This window comes from Microtus pennsylvanicus, chromosome 11, assembly GCF_037038515.1.
Source record: "Microtus pennsylvanicus isolate mMicPen1 chromosome 11, mMicPen1.hap1, whole genome shotgun sequence".
Lineage (NCBI taxonomy): Eukaryota > Metazoa > Chordata > Mammalia > Rodentia > Cricetidae > Microtus > Microtus pennsylvanicus.
Window position 1 is genome coordinate 27,563,957 of NC_134589.1, and position 13,451 is coordinate 27,577,407.

General features: G+C 47.7%; 1 protein-coding gene across 1 annotated transcript in view; it reads left to right on the top strand.

The window, feature by feature from the left end:
* The window catches only part of Acsf2 (acyl-CoA synthetase family member 2), a 41,474-nt gene extending 36,628 nt beyond the window's left edge, over positions 1 to 4,846 (top strand). Inside the window, exons 11-16 of the mRNA XM_075991041.1 lie at positions 271 to 378; positions 1,427 to 1,578; positions 3,139 to 3,280; positions 3,976 to 4,086; positions 4,243 to 4,311; positions 4,582 to 4,846. Of these exons, the coding sequence (XP_075847156.1) occupies positions 271 to 378; positions 1,427 to 1,578; positions 3,139 to 3,280; positions 3,976 to 4,086; positions 4,243 to 4,311; positions 4,582 to 4,632 (633 nt within the window). The 3' untranslated portion in view covers positions 4,633 to 4,846. The remainder of the gene's footprint in view (positions 1 to 270; positions 379 to 1,426; positions 1,579 to 3,138; positions 3,281 to 3,975; positions 4,087 to 4,242; positions 4,312 to 4,581) is intronic.
* Positions 4,847 to 13,451: the final 8,605 nt, after the last annotated feature.

Here is a 13,451-nt window from a genome sequence, read left to right on the forward strand (position 1 = left end):
TGAATCAACCTGGAGATGGGAGGAAAGAAGTATGGGTAATGGTGATGCCAGAAGCCACAGGCGCCACAGGGGAGTGACCGAACCCTGGCCATCAGAGACTGGCTTCATTCTCAGTTTTGTTGCAGATCAGGGGCTTTTGCAGAGATCTGCACTTCTGGCTCCTGACCTCTGCCTCTAGTCCCCTCACCCCAGTTGTCACCGTTCAGCTAACTAGGGTAGGTCATCACTGCCACTCAGTCCCCTCCAAACAGTCTTTTTGACCCCCCCTAGGTTGTTTATGGAACGACTGAGAACAGTCCCGTGACCTTCATGAACTACCCCGAGGACACCCTGGAGCAGAAGGCTGAGAGTGTGGGCCGAGTTATGCCTCACACGGAGGTGAGCCCCCGACAGATGCCCTCAGAGCCCACCTCACACCGCTTGAGGACAGTTGGGGCTTTCCATCAGACATCCACACAGCTCACTCAAATATAGAGGGCCCCAGCAACGGGGGCTTGCTGGACCTGGCCCGGCTTTGTGGGTTGAAGCAAGGAAGGGGAAGAGCTGGAACAGCAGCCCTGAGCAGCCGCCAGCTGAACCTCTCCTCAGCCACCCTTCCTGTCTGAGGTGTGTTTTTGCCAAGCCCACTGTCTGTCTTGGGGCAGCTAGACCAGTCTCAAAAACGAGCCAGAACAGAGATTTTTTCCCTTACACAACTCTTTCTTCCCCCAGGCCCCTGCCTCTTGCTCTTCTTTTGTCTGAGCCTAAACTCTTCTTTTCCCAAGCTATCTGTCCCTTGAAGGTCCCTTACACTTCAAAGGCCCCAGGATACTCCCCAGTCTCAGACTCCTAGCTATGACTCTTCTCTGGCTTCAATCATGTAACTTTATTCAGATATTACTAAGTTTCTGTGCCTCTTTGGGAGGCACCCTGGGGCTTGTCAGGGAGATATCCTTTTTCTTCATCCCCAAAGTGCAGACATGGAAGTGCCCAGACCCAATTTTCCCCCATACATTGCCTGTGGCTCTTTGTCTACCAGGATTTCGGCTTCTTCCTCTGCTGACCACATGGCGGAGCCATGCGGTCATCTTCAGTGTCTTTGCTGCCTTGTGGAAAGTGAGGGGAGACAATAGCCTTCCCTTCTACATAGCTTATAACTCAGCATCTGCCTGGCATCCTTCAGGCCTCCTTCAAGGCTGCTCCCTACCCAACCCTGTCCTCAGCACCCTGTAAGCACACACACACCCTCCCCATGGTCCAGGCCCAATGTGGGTCTCTCCATGGTGACAGGTCTATTGTAGCCTATTTTTCCCCCCCGAATGGGATGAGCAGATCCAGCAACTTCATTTCTGGGAGGGTAGGGGGAAAGAAAGCAAAGCCACCTGCCCCATCCCCAGAGAAGCAAGAGAGTGGGAAGCTCAAGCTGGAAACTGACTTGCTGTCTCAGGCCCAGATCGTGAACTTGGAGACAGGGGAGCTGAGCAAACTGAACATGCCGGGAGAGCTGTACATACGAGGGTACTGCGTCATGCAGGGCTACTGGGATGAACCACAGAAGACCTTCGAAGCTATTGGACAAGACAAGTGGTATCGGACAGGGTGAGATGGCGAGACAATATGGACATTGTGGCTACCAAGTGGGGCTGGGGTTCCGAGGCTGCGCTCTGTAAACTGAACCAGCACATGGAGGACATGGGTTCTCTTGTCCTGGAGACTTGCTTTTCAAATTTTGCCTGGGCTTGCAGCTTAGTGGTAGAGCTCTTGGATGCTGTGTGTGAGGTCACAGGTTGAACCCCAGTATTGTGGGGGTGTGGAAGGAGAGAAAAAAACACCTCCAAGGCTTACTGGAGATGTATCTTAGTTTCTAGTGTCCTTGTTTAGCACGTTTGAAGTACTGGGTTCAGTCTTCATTGCCACATGAACTGGCATAAGGCACACGGCTGTAATCCCAGCTCTTGGCAGAAGGCTGGCTCATCTTTAGCTACGTAGTGAGTTGAGAGCCAGCCTGAGCTACATGAGACCTTGTGTCCAGTAATGGAAAACAGAATAGATTGTGGATGCAGGTCAGCGGGGAGAGGGCTTGCTTGTCTAGCTTGCGCAGTCCCTGGGCTCTCCCTGTGGGGTCACATCACCCCAGCATGGTAGTGTGTATGTTGGTAACCCTACTGCTTGGGTGGTAGAAGCAAGAGTATTAGGTGTTCAAGGTCACTCTCATGTGACCCTGTCTCAAAACAAACAGCAACAACAAAAAAATTTCCTAAATCAAAATGTGTGTCATGGGGGTGGACCTACTTCTCACAGTGATAAGACACCAGGACATCGCACGACACTTGCACCCCCAGAATCTGAGTCAGTTTTCGGTGAGTTGTTTATTAATCAAACACAGGGACCTCTACAAAAGCATCCAGAGCTCTTAACATTGAGACGTCTCTCCAGTCCCTGCCTTTCTCTCTCCCTCCCTCTTTCCCTCCCTCTCTCCCTCTCCCTCCCTCCCTCCCTCCCTCTCTCCCTCCCTCCCTCCCTCCCTCCCTTCCTTCCTCTCTCTTTTCCTTTTGTTTGAAGCTGAGAACTGCACCCAAGGCCTTGCAAGGCAGGTGCTCTAACTGAGCTAAATCCCTAGCCACGCGTGTGTTATTTATATGATCCGCACACTCGCAGTACCCACACCTGCCCTGTGCCAGTGCTGTTCTCAGCCTGAAGGGAAACAAGATGAGACCGGGCCTGCTTCTTCCCATGTGTCTGGTGCAAGAAGACAGATAATTTCAGACATCAAAAAGTCAAACGGGGTCACAGGAGAGGAAGTGGCTGTGGCGGAGAAAGAGGATTTTCTTAGAGCAGGGTCAGAGAAGGCCACTGGAAATATTTGAGCTGAGATCTAAATGATTAAAAAAGAAGCCATCCATAAAGACAAGCCAATATATAAATAGGAAGGCAGAGAGAATGGGGTAGGTGCTGTACTGACTTTACCCTGCTTCTTCCAGCGTAGGCTATAGGCTTCAAAGGTGTTTTTTTGTCCCTGCTGGGACTCCTAGAGTCTAGAGCAGTGGGGAACACACAGTAGATGCTCAGTAAATGTTTGGTGACCGAGTGAAGGTGTGAGCTAGTGGACAAGTCCCATAAAGCAGAGGTGAGGTGCCACTGCTGGGTGTCTCCTTACAGAGACATTGCGACGATGGATGAACAGGGCTTCTGCAAGATCGTAGGCCGCTCTAAGGACATGATCATCCGGGGTGGTGAGAACATCTATCCCGCAGAGCTGGAGGACTTCTTCCACAAACACCCACAGGTGCAAGAAGTGCAGGTGAGGCACCGTGAATCGGGCACTGGGATCCCGGGATTAGCTGGTGACTAGGAAGGGGGCTTTGCCTTAGGTTTCTATTGCTGTGATGAAACACCATGACCAAAAGCGACCTGGGGAGGAAAGGGTTTATTATGAAACACCATGACCAAAAGCGACTTGGGGAGGAAAGGGTTTATTATGAAACACCATGACCAAAAGCGACTTGGGGAGGAAAGGGTTTATTATGAAACACCATGACCCAAAGCGACTTGGGGAGGAAAGGGTTTATTATGGAACACCATGACCCAAAGCGACTTGGGGAGGAAAGGGTTTATTATGAAACACCATGACCAAAAGCAACTTGGGCAGGAAAGGGTTTATTTCGTCTTCTACTGATACATCATAGTCCATCACCAAAGGGAAGTTGGGGCTGGAATTCAAGGCAGGAACCTGGAAGCAGTAACTGAAGGAGTGCTGCTTACTGGCTTGCTCCCCATGGCTTGCTCAGCCTAGGGGTGGCACCGCCCACAATGGGCTGTCCTCTCCAATCATCAACCAAGAAAATGCAAAATAGGCTTGCCCAAAGGCCAACCTAGCGGGGGCATTTTCTTACTTGAGGTTCCCTCTTTCCAAATGACTCTAGCCTGAGTCAAGCTGACATTAAAAGTTAGCCAGCCCAGGGTGGCAATGCGGTATTTGCCTTTGACCTTGGCTAGGTGGTGGGGGTGAAGGACGATCGGATGGGGGAGGAAATCTGTGCTTGCATCCGGCTGAAGAGTGGGGAGACCACCACAGAGGAGGAGATCAAAGCTTTCTGCAAAGGAAAGGTGGGACCCCCGCCCCAACCACCCTCCCTCACCTACCTCTCTCTGTCAATCAGCCCTGGTAGGGATGTGGGGGGTGTTGCCTGGTGGACCCAGTTCCCCAGCCCAGGGAGCGCTCTGACCTTGTCCAGCCTCACACTTCCCCTCTCCGCTCTGCAGATCTCCCACTTTAAGATTCCCCGATACATCGTGTTCGTGGAAAACTATCCTCTCACCATCTCAGGAAAGGTGTGTAAGGCGGGGGAGATTGGAGAGGGACAGGGCAATGTGGAGTCTGCTGGGCCTCCTTGCAGAAGGCCAAGTGGTCCCATCTGTTCCTCCCCCAGTAATGAGCTGGCGGACAGTAGGAGGGTTGGAAAGCCACTTCCTCCTGTTTGTCCTGGGCCTCCTTGGGTTTAGTACTCGCTCCCTTCCCCCACTGTCATTCCCAGGCAGACCAGGGATGACTGGTTACCATGGCACCAGAGCAGCAGACTCTCACTCTTGTCTTTCTTCTAGATCCAGAAATTCAGACTCCGAGAGCAGATGGAGCAACGTCTAAAACTGTGACGCAAAGAAGGGTCCTCCCAGAGCCCCTCAGCCTTCCCACACAACGGAGAACCCTACTGGCCCTTCTCAGCCAGCCCAGGCCCTCCTTAGCCTGCCCAGGCTTCTCCTCTGTCCTCCCACACAAAGGAGGATCCTCCCAGCCCTCCCGGGCTCTTCTGAGCCCTCCTCGTGCCCCTTGTCATCTTTGTGACTTGGCATAAAGAGTTTTCTGTTAGGCCGGTGTCTGGTTGGTGTGTTCTCTGCAGCTCCTGTGGGGTGGAGAAGGGAGAAGGCAGGGAGGGAGCTGGCTCTCTTCAGACCTTGTCCTGCAGGCCCTTGTCTGTCTATTATCTACTTAATCTAAGCCTCACCCTGTCTCCCTGAAATGTGTGCGTGTGTGTGTTGTATGTACAAGAGTGTTCATATGAGACAGGATCTCACTGTGTGGTCCTGGTGGTACTGCTATTCACTGTGTAGACCAGGTTGGATTTGAACTCACAGAGATCTCATTGTTTCTGCCACTGGAGTGCTGAGATCAAAGTCGTGTACCTCCATGCCTGCCTTCGTTTTTGTCTCTTTAAGTTTTACTCGTGTAATTGTTTTCCAAATTATCACCACAGATTAGTCCAGGAATAAGTAGTGTTGTGTTTCTTCCCTTGTTGCTGAGAATCTTAAAGACCCTCGCATGCTAGATAAGGCCTTGTCTGCTGGCATAAGCTCCTAGCCCGATAGTTTTTCACTTTTTAAAAAATACCAGATTTGTTGCGGAGAGATGACTCGGTGGCTGAGCGGAATTGCTCTTTGTCCAGGGGGTTTGCGTTTGATTCTCAGCACCACGTTTGGCAGCTCACAACCACCTCCAGCTCCGCAGGATTGCATGCCCTCCTCTGGCCTCTGGGGGCACACACCCCCACACCCCAATACGTGCATATACTTCCACAGACACATGCAGATAAATAAAAACAAATCTGTCAAATAACAGTTTTATTGAGCTATATATAGCTCACATATATCCAGCTCACCCACTTTAAGGCATGTTTTCTACACCATTTTTTGGGGGAGGGGGGTTGTTTTTATTTTTCGAGACAGGGTTTCTCTGTAGCTTTAGTGCCTGTCCCGGAACAAGCTCTTGTAGACCAGGCTGTCCTCGAACTCCCAGAGATCCACCTGCTTCTGCCTCCCAAGTGCTGGGATTAAAGGCGTGCGCCACCACCGCCCGGCTTCCCCACCATTTTTATGTCTGGATATCAGTTTAACTATCTCCAAAGCCAACTTTAACCATTGCCACCGCCTCCTAAGAGACTCTGTAGGGGCTGGAGAGATGCACTGGCTGCTCTTGCAGAGGACCTGGGTTTGTTTCCCAGCACCCACGTGGCATCTCACAACCGTCATAATTTCAGTTGCAGGAAATACAGCGCCCTCGTCTGACCTCGGTGGGCTACCTGGTGTGCACATACAGACTCATTCAAGCAAAACACTTGTCTACACGAAATCGATTGATCTGTTTTTATTTTATGTGTATGAGTGTTTGGCTTGCACATATGTTAGTGTGCCTCCTGACTGCCTGGTGCCCTCAGAGGTCAGAAGAAGGTGGCTCTCCTGAAACAGGAGTTCCAGATGGTTATGACTCTCCAGGTGGGTGCTGGAAGATGATTCCAGGTCCTCGGCACGAGCAGCAGTGCCCTGAACCACAGAACCATCTCTCCTGCTCCAAATATACTACTGTGGTCTTACTGGGTTCCGAGGTTCACGTTCGTAATTCCACTACTTTGAAGGCAGAAGCAAGGTGATTGCTGCAAGTTCGAGGCTAGCCTGGGCTACGTCATTACCTTGTCTCAGAAAGCAAAACAGCAGCAAAACAAGTCAGAAGAAAGGGAAACCTTATATTTATCATTTTTATCTTTTTCAACCTACCCACTTTTTATTTTTCTTCTATAAGTTTTGATTAACGAAACTGGGATTTCTCTAATGAACAGATTCTGCCTCACAAAACCAAAACAGCAATAAAAAAAAAAAGTAAGACGGTTTGGAACATGGAACGAGACTGGGGCTGATGGTCAGTGGCCTGACTGCGAGTAGCTAATCTTCATGACTCTTGGCAGGTCAATGGTGCCATTAGCATGATCTTAGGGTAGAGTGTTCTGTCCTCTGATTTCCAAAGCTCAGCCACTGGATACTTGAATAGGCCAAAATAAAGAGTCAAATAAATATTTCATAAAGGTAAACCTCAGGCCCCAGGAAAGTAATGTAGACAACAGTGACCCTTTTCAGAGGACCATCAACTGCAAAGTTATTGGGGAACAAGTGACTAATATTACTTGGTTGTGTGACCCCAAAAGTTAATGGGATTTTTTCCCCCTCTGTAGTGGGGATGGGACCCAGGGCCTCAAGCTTGCTTAGGCTCTGTCTTAGCTACATCATCAGTCTAATGGACTTTCTGTTTGAGGCAAGGTCTCATGTAGTAACCTTGTGGAGGTTAGGTCAGCTCCTTAAACTCTGGACCCTTCTGCCTCCACTTCCCAAGTGCTCCCGTGCCAGGTGTGTGCCAGTATATAGGGCTCCCGATGATCAACTTACTGTTCTTATTAATTTTTTAAAATGTGCTTAATGCGTGTGGGGGTGTCGGTGAGGATGGCAAGCACACTTGTAGAGGTCGGAGCCCCACCTTCTGGAGTCCGTCCTCTTCACCTTCATGTGGGTTCTGGGGGTCAAAACATTAGGCTCGCATCACTGGGTGGCAAGCATTTTGACCCTCTGAGCCGTCGTGCTGGCCCACGGTTAGTTGATTTTAAAGCTGAGTAAATCCAGTCAACTAAAAGCAAATGAAGTCCGATTTTCCCTCAACTTCAGTTCCCGCTGGGAGGAGACAGAAAAGTCTCTGTCTGCAGCCCTGAGCTCCCTGCACGGCTGCCCCAGCATTGGCACCTCTGTACTGTTGAAGAGCTGAGTGTTTCGTTTAAGTTCCTCTTAAGGACCAGGCACCGCTCCAGATGCCTTCACAGCATCTTCTCTTGAAAGCTTCCCGGCAGCCCCATTAAATAAGCATCCATCTACTCCACAGAGGTGACCCCCAAACAGGGAGATTCACTTTCTTACCCAAGGACATGAAGCCACCTGATGGGTTAAGAAAATCTCCCCAGCACAACGTCAATTCTCCCTGACTTGTAACGTATTTCTCTCTGACCCTTCTCTTTCTCCCCCCCTTTTTTTTTCGTGAGACAGAAACATAAATTGACCTTTAATTCTTGGTAATCCTCCTGCCTCAACCTCCCAAATGCTGAGATTACAGTTGCATGTCCCTCTTCCTGGCAAATGTGTTCTTCCTGTCGTTGAGCCAGATACCAACATTATCAGTCTGAGGCCAGCCTGGTCTACTTAGTGAGTTCCAGGCCAGCCAGGGCTACATAGTGAGACCCTGCCTAAGGAAAACAAGAACAATAAAATCCCCCAAAACAACAACAAAAATCAAACCTGGCCGTGGAAAAGCAGAGTTTATGAACATACCCGTTTTGTTTTAGATTCATATAGTTGATGCGATTGCTAACTTCGGCTAAAGGAAGATTAATAATTCTTAGTATCTACCCTTCTCTGGTTTGCACACCTTTCTGCTTTCAAAAATGCATGAAAGAGGGTGAGTGAGGGAGAGACCAGTGAGCAAAAGACACTTGCCACCAAAGCTCATGCACTGAGTTTGATCTCTGGGACCCACAGAGTGGAGGCAGGGAGCTGACTCCCTTGGTTTGTCCTCTGATCTTCACAGAAGCCCTGCAGTATGGGTATCCATACACACGCATACACGAATAAATGAGAAAAGAGGCATAAAAGGCCCACAAGTAGGGTTAATAGCAAGATGGTAGCTAAGAGATTCTGAACCGCTATTTCTCAAGCTAGCTTTCCTCTCCCAGGGCTCTCTGTCTCCTGAGCCATTAGTTTCATTGACAGAAGATGGGAATCTTCTAGACCCAGCTGTCTGAAACGGGTTCATTTTGCACTGGTCATCAATTTGCCTGGCTCCTATAGACAGAACATTCAGTCACGTTACATGCTTCATGCATCACTTAGAGACAGCAAGGGAGAAAAGGCTGGACTGGCTGAAGCCTGGTACCCCAGGGTCAGGAGAGCTGCCTGGTGTGGATGGAGTCTCATCTGTGTGTGTCCCACTCGCACTGCAGCCAAAGGATAGAAAAACGGCCTTCCCTGACTTGTGTGCTCTAGGGTCACATACTGTCGGGCTAAACCACTGAAAGATACCCTGTTTCTAGAGGGGACAAGGACAGAGAGTTTGGCCCGTTCTAGATGTTCCTCCTAGAACCTTAGCTTCCTGAGGACTGAGGAAAGGTGAGAACTGCTTTTAGAAATGAGTGACTCCAACGCCCTCCAGATCTTTCCAGTCTGGTGAACAGTCCCTCCAAGCCTCTCGCGTGTGTCCTGACCTTCTTGCACACACCATCTCCTCCACCTCTTCCCTCAGATGCCAGGATTGGCATGACTCAGAGACCACAGCTCACTCTCCTGGCCAAGCCAATACTCTGTGGAAAAGGATTCTTTTCTTTTTCTCTTTTCTTCCTTTCCCTTCCTGTCTCCCTCAAATATTTTCATATCACGTGTATGGATGGTTTGCCTGCATGTATCTGTGCACCACATGCATGAAGTGCTGGAGGAAGTTGGAACTGGAGTTACAGGTGGTTATTAGCCACAGTGTGGGTGCTGGGTTCTCTGGAAGAGCAGGTTATGGCTGCACCATCTCTCCAGACTCCCTTCCTTTCCTTGAAACATCGCCCCATGTAGCCCAGCCTGGGTTCAAGCTCCCTAGATAGTCAAAGAAGATCTTGAATTCCTGATTCTCCTGCCTTTACCTCCAAAGTTTTAGGATTATAGGGATGCACTGCCACACAGGCCTTTCTTTTCTTTCTTTTTTTTTTAAGCAAAATTTTTACTTAATTAAAAAGAATGATGCCGGGCAGTGGTGGCGCACGCCTTTAATACCAGCACTTGGGAGGCAGAGGCAGGTGGATCTCTGTGAGTTCGAGACAAGCCTGGTCTACAAGAGCTAGTTCCAGGACAGGCTCCAAAACCACAGAGAAACGCTGTCTCGAAAAACCAAAAAAAAAAAAAAAAAAAAAAGAATGTGATGCATTAGAAAAATTATCCATTATGATCAAGTAGGCTTCATCCCAGAGATGCAAATCTATCAATGTAATCCACCATATAAATAAACTGAAAGAAAAAACCATATGATCATTTCATTACATGCTGAAAAAGCATTCGACAAAATTCAACATCCCTTTATGATAAAGGTCTTGGAGAGAATAGGGATACAAGGGTCATACCTAAATATAATAAAAGCTATTTACAGCAAGCCAACAGCTAACATTAAATTAAACGGAGAAAAGCTCAAAGCCATCACACTAAAATCAGGAACACGACAAGGATGTCCACTCTCTCCATACCTCTTCAATATAGTGCTTGAAGTTCTAGCAATAGCAATAAGAAAACACAAGGGGATCAAGGGGATTCGTATTGGAAAGGAAGAAGTTAAACTTTCATTATTTGCAGACGATATGATAGTATACATAAGCTACCCCAAAAACTCTACCAAAGAACTCCTACAGCTGATAAACAACTTTAGTAATGTGGCAGAATACAAGATCAACTCCAAAAAATCAGTTGCCTTCCTATACACTAAGGATAAGGAAACAGAGAGGGAAATCAGAGAAGCATCACCTTTCACGATAGCCACAAATAGCATAAAATATCTTGGGGTAACTCTGACCAAGGAAGTGAAAGATCTATTTGACAAGAACTTTAAGTCTTTGAAGAAAGAAATTGAAGAGGACACCAGAAAATGGAAGGATCTCCCTTGCTCTTGGATTGGGAGGATCAACATAGTAAAAATGGCAATTCTACCAAAGCAATCTATAGATTCAATGCAATCCCCATCAAAATCCCATCAAAATTCTTCACAGATCTGGAGAAGACAATAATCAACGTTATATGGAAAAAACAAAAAACCCAGGATAGCTAAAACAATCTTATACAATAAAGGATCATCTGGAGGTATTACCATCCCTGACTTCAAACTCTATTACAGAGCTACAGTGTTGAAAACAGCTTGGTATTGGTATAAAAACAGAGAAGTCGACCAATGGAATTGAATAGAAGACCCTGACTTTAACTCACAAACCTATGAACACCTGATTTTCGATAAAGGAGCTAAAAGTATACAATGGAAAAAAGAGAGCATCTTCAACAAACTGTGCTGGCAAAACTGGATGTCAATCTGTAAAAGAATGAAAATAGATCCATATCTATCACCATGCACAAAACTCAAGTCCAAATGGATTAAAGACCTCAATATCAGTCCGAACACACTGAACCTGATAGAAGAGAAAGTGGGAAGTACTCTACAACACATGGGTACAGGAGACCACTTCCTACGTATAACCCCAACAGCACAAACATTAAGGGCCTCATTGAATAAATGGGACCTCCTGAGACTGAGAAGCTTCTGTAAAGCAAAGGACACTGTCACTAAGACAAAAAGGCAGCCCACTGACTGGGAGAAGATCTTCACCAACCCTGCAACTGACAAAGGTCTGATCTCCAAAATATATAAAGAACTCAAGAAACTAGACTGTAAAAGGCTAATCAACCCAACTATAAAATGGGGCACTGAGCTGAATAGAGAATTCTCAACAGAAGAACTTCAAATGGCCAAAAGACACTTGAGGTCGTGCTCAACCTCCTTAGCGATCAGGGAAATGCAAATCAAGACAACTTTAAGATACCATCTTATACCTGTCAGAATGGCTCAAATAAAAAACACCAAGGATAGCCTTTTGCTGGAGAGATTGTGGAGAAAGGGGTACACTCATCCATTGCTCGTGGGAAAGCAAACTTGTACAACCACTTTGGAAAGCAGTGTGGCGGTTTCTCAGGAAATTCGGGATCAACCTACCCCTGGACCCAGCAATACGACTCTTGGGAATATACCCAAGAGAGGCCCTATCATACAACAAAAGTATTTGCTCAACTATGTTCATAGCAGCATTGTTTGTAATAACCAGAACCTGGAAACAACCTAGATGCCCTTCAGTGGAAGAATGGATGAAGAAAGTATGGAATATATACATATTAGAGTATTACTCAGCAGTAAAAAACAAGGACTTCTTGAATTTTGCATGCAAATGGATGGAAATAGAAAACACTATCCTCAGTGAGGTAAGCCAGACACAAAAAGAGGAACATGGGATGTACTCACTCATATTTGGTTTCTAGCCATAAATAAAGGACATTGAGCCTATAATTGTTGATCCTAGAGAAGCTAAATAAGAAGGAGAACCCAAAGAAAAACATACAGGCATCCTCCTGAATATTAACCTTCATCAGGCGATGAAAGGAGACAGAGACAGAGACCCACATTGGAGCACCGGACAGAAATCTCAAGGTCCAAATCAGGAGCAGAAGGAGAGAGAGCACGAGCAAGGAACTCAGGACTGTGAGGGGTGCACCCACACACTGAGACAATGGGGATGTTCTATCGGGAACTCACCAAGGCCAGCTGGCCTGGGTCTGAAAAAGCATGGGATAAAACCGGACTCGCTGAACATAGTGGACAATGAGGACTACTGAGAACTTAAGAACAATGTTAATGGGTTTTTGATCCTACTGCACGTCATGTACTGGCTTTGGGGGAGCCTAGGCAGTTTGGATGCTCACCTTACTAGACCTGGATGGAGGTGGGTGGTCCTTGGACTTCCCACAGGGCAGGGAACCCTGATTGCTCTTTGGGCTGACAAGGGAGGGGGACTTGATTGGGGGAGAGGGAGGGAAATGGGAGGCGGTGGCGGGGAAGAGACAGAAATCTTTAAGAAAGAAAGAAAGAAAGAAAGAAAGAAAGAAAGAAAGAAAGAAAGAAAGAAAGAAAGAAAGAAAGAAAGAAAGAAAGAAAGAGAATGTGATGGAGTATTTTGCCTGTATGCATGTGCTGTGTACTGCATGCATGCTATAGTTATTTTTTTTAAATATTTATTTATTTATGTATTATGTATACAATATTCTGTGTGTCTGCCTGCATGCCGGAAGAGGGCATCAGATCTCATTTCAGATGGTTGTGAGCCACTATGTGGTTGCTGGGAATTGAACTCAGGACCTTTGGAAGAGCAGGCAATGCTCTTAACCACTGAGCCATCTCTCCAGCCCCTATAGTTATTTTATTATTATTGTGTGTGCAAACGTGTGTGTGTGTGTGTTGTGTGTGCACATGAGTTTGGTAGGAGGCACCTGTGGAGGTCAAAAGACCACTCTGCAGAGCAAAGTTCTCTCCTGCCCCATATTTGTGTGTTCCAGTGACCATTCAGGTGAGCAGGGCAGCTGTCAGTTCCTTACTGGGCCGTGTTGTCTGTCCCCCCTTTTTTTTGTTTCGGGCCTTGATGTCTGTCCCCTCTTTTTTTGTTTCTTTGAGACAGACTCTGAGCACCCAGGAGGGGGACGGGACATGGACGCCTAAAATCAGGTCATAGTCTAAACGGAGAGACAAACCAAGTCAAGATTCAATTCAGTGACCTACGTCTCCTGGCGTTCAGATCAGAGCCAGGTACACATTATAAGTAACTGACTAAAAAGAACTAAGAGTTGTTGCACGGGTCAAGAAAGTCGTCCTGATGCAGGTTGCCAATAAGCCCACAACCCACTCCTCGTCCTTGGGAAAGGACAGGCGGGCTGCGCCCTCGGGCAAGACTAGGCTGTGAGTACGGAAGGGTCCGGCAGGTGGCGCCGCAGATCCGAGGCCCAGGGCTCTCTAGCCGCACAGGGAGAGGCAATACGAGGTCACACAGCTC